This window comes from Lactuca serriola, chromosome 1 (assembly GCF_051521515.1).
Source record: "Lactuca serriola cultivar US96UC23 chromosome 1, Lser_US96UC23_V15, whole genome shotgun sequence".
NCBI classification, from domain to species: Eukaryota; Viridiplantae; Streptophyta; class Magnoliopsida; order Asterales; family Asteraceae; genus Lactuca; species Lactuca serriola.
Genome location: NC_136408.1, coordinates 154,823,782 through 154,826,811, shown reverse-complemented (window position 1 = coordinate 154,826,811; position 3,030 = coordinate 154,823,782). Strand labels below are relative to the sequence as shown.

At 31.1% G+C, this 3,030-nt stretch overlaps 1 protein-coding gene across 1 annotated transcript; it reads right to left on the bottom strand.

Annotated features, from left to right (window-relative positions):
- Window positions 1-287: 287 nt before the first annotated feature.
- On the bottom strand, window positions 288-1,445 carry LOC145071551 (uncharacterized). The gene is made up of 4 exons (XM_079018377.1): window positions 1,218-1,445; window positions 999-1,102; window positions 597-653; window positions 288-519 (listed from the first exon to the last, which is right to left on the bottom strand). Exons 1-4 carry the CDS (start codon window positions 1,271-1,273, stop codon window positions 434-436), a joined length of 303 nt encoding a protein of 100 aa, XP_078874503.1. The 5' UTR covers window positions 1,274-1,445; the 3' UTR covers window positions 288-433.
- Between the last annotated feature and the right edge of the window lie 1,585 nt (window positions 1,446-3,030).

The following is a 3,030-nucleotide window of genomic DNA, read 5'->3' as shown; positions in this document are numbered from 1 at the left end:
GTTCCTCGCGTTGATGTGAACCTGGGAGAATACTCTGTTAAATAATGTATTGAAAACCTTTTTGTAACAACTTTATTAAAATGAGTGGTTTTTGAAAAGTTTTAATTGTTTTGAAATTTTGGACGTTACACATATAGATTTTATGTGATAGGCTAGCGGCGACTTTTGTATATAAAAAAAATATAAATTCATGAAAAAATTAACAATAATTACATATTTAACAAAGGAAAAATCTTGAAACATACATCAAATCTATATTTTAAAAACATCAAATATATATCCACCAATTGGGTATTCATTATTCATTCATTCATTGTTTACTTTACTTCTCAATGCAAAGACAAAAACAAAAACAATCTTGAAAAGTAATTCCACCTTGAGGACCCACCACCTCCATTTCTAACAAAGATGTTCCTTAGAATGTCACCATTCATTAGAAACATCTTTCCCAAGGAAAACAATCCATTTCACATCGGAATATGTGATTCCGATTCCGATCCCTCCGAAATGAGAAGACACCTTCAGATCAACAATCTCATATTAAATCGAGTGAAAACGACGGAAATTTTAGCAAATTTAGATTCAAATTAACACACCTTCAGATACATCTTCTTGTGTTTCCTCAAACACGGTATATGATATTCCCTTCCACACTGCAAGGAGTATAAATCTAACAATCAGAAATGAAAAAGCAGAATAATTGGATTTTTTTGAATGACCATTTTAACCTTGTGCCAAAACTAAAACAAGCACTATACTACAGGGACCAAATTTATTGATATATATTTAAGGAATGAGCATGTCAAGATCTAGTGATCAGATCTGCAACTTTTGTCAACATTGCCATGATCCCCAAACATCATTCAGTAAGAATGGAACAAGATGTCAGATTTAGATCTTACTTAAGCGTTACTTGATATAGCATAAATTGGAAAGTAGAGAATTAAAAATTTATTGGCATCAAAACAATTACATAAGAAAACGTTTTATAAACTTACCTTTGAAAGGGTAAGCTAATGTACAGTGGCCCCTGGACAAACCCACGAAACCGACTTTTGAAATGCTATGAACACCTAACTGGTACCGATCTGATTCAACTAGACTGACAACAGATCAAGAAAGTGTGAGTCACAGGAGAACAACAGATATAGACTCCGAAACAACAAAAAAAAAGGACACAACAGCTTCAAAACACATGATTCAGAATGATAACTTACATGTTTTTTCTTACAAAATATTGCGGGTCTTTGCTAGTTTTTTGATCTGTGTGCATGATAGAGAATTTTTTTTTTTTGAAATCAACACATAAAAGTCTTGGTGATTTGCATGACCCAAAAGACACAGATCGATAACTTTATCAAACCAATGCATGATTTTCAGATATGCATTATCCTCCTAAGCTCTTAATTATTTGTGAATAGTTTGATGTTTGGATCCTGGATCTAGATTCAGTTGATTATGACAGCGGCTGTGGATCCTCAACATCTAATATATATAGTAAGAAAAGTGTGGGCGTCAACCCTAATCCTGATCTCTAGCGATGGTGATTTGCATCAACCTCCCCTAAAATTGTACATATCGTCACATACAGCCCAACCATTAAGAAAAATGACGCTTTTTATTTGTAGTTTTTTTAACAGATCTTAAATATTTGTAAATGGTCATAATACTCCTTTGTATACATAACTATTTTTTTAATGGTTCTTATTTGTAAATGGCCACACTATCTTTATTTGTATTTTTTTTTCAAAAACATTTGATACATTTTTCTTGCTTGTTTAAGTGAGAATATCTTCTATCATTTGACATTGTGATTATTCGAGGTTGACTATACCTTATTCATTGTTTAGCCTTTCAACATGATAGGGTGTCATTAGCACAAACTTATTATAATGTTTGGCTACAAAATTAAAGTTTTCACAAAAAGTTGAAATTATGATTGTGTTAAATGAAATCATAATAATCTTGTATACTGATAATTATATTTATTTAAAAATTTAATTTCATGAAAAACTGATCTTAATAATGTAAATCAGGTAAAATTGTACATATATTTATCGTTATGCACCTCCTCGAGTTAAACTCTCGATGTCTAAAAAAGCTCAACGAGAAAGATTCAATTTTATGAAAGGTCTGTCCGCAAGTTCACTTGGATGATTTTTCGATTACTCACACCCGATGTTTTGATATGTACACATTCTGCTATATTCATTGCGACATTGCATTTAAAGTATATTTGGATTTCTTTTTTGTTTCAATGCAGAATGAGTTATAGAACATGTCAACGACAGTTAGAATGAATTTTGATAAGCATGCAAGAAACATAACACATGCACAAACCTCCACTGGACGATTGATTCTCGAGGATCAAGTTTGTGGGTAAATATCCATTGATGGTCGATCATTAATTTCCAGAATGACATAGTGTAGAATATTTATCAAAATATATTTGTAAAATTGGTCTAGGTTTTAACACTAATGTTCGATTTAATGAGCTTACCAAAATTAACTATAGGTAATGTGATAACTGTCTCAAGCAACTCTTACACGGGATTGCTCCAAAGAAACCCTAGACTCCTTGTTTGATACTATATACTCCACCGCTAACGTTCAAGATTCCTCAATAAACAACAAAAGGGAAACAAAACAAGTGGTATTTAGGGGTAAAATGACCATTTTTACCATCTTACTTTACTACAATGCTATATTGCTATTTTACACAATTACTTATACTCACATTATGTGCAAAAAAAAAAAGCAATGCATTTTTCTGCTATCTCATAAACATGGTAATTATGGGTGATTCAGAAAAATAAATAGGACTTCTTAGGGTAGGGGTATTTTAGGTAACTATATTGTCTTAGTTTCTTATGCACGGTAAATGAATTAGACAAGTAGAAAGACTAAAAGAAAACTATGTTGTTATTACTTAGCAATTTCTTATATACTTTAACAACAATGTACATTGAAATATTTGGACATTTATCTAATTATATTTAATTGCACTTTTTTACCTTTAATTTTAACAAT

Excerpts from the sequence above, each read along its gene's own strand:
- LOC145071551 (XM_079018377.1), bottom strand. The coding sequence starts at position 1,273 with ATGCACACAGATCAAAAAACTAGCAAAGACCCGCAATATTTTGTAAGA. Across the intron at positions 1,103-1,217 it reads TATTTTGTAAGAAAAAACAT|TCTAGTTGAATCAGATCGGT; the intron begins GTAAGTTATCAT and ends ATCTGTTGTCAG. Across the intron at positions 654-998 it reads ATTAGCTTACCCTTTCAAAG|TGTGGAAGGGAATATCATAT; the intron begins GTAAGTTTATAA and ends TACTCCTTGCAG.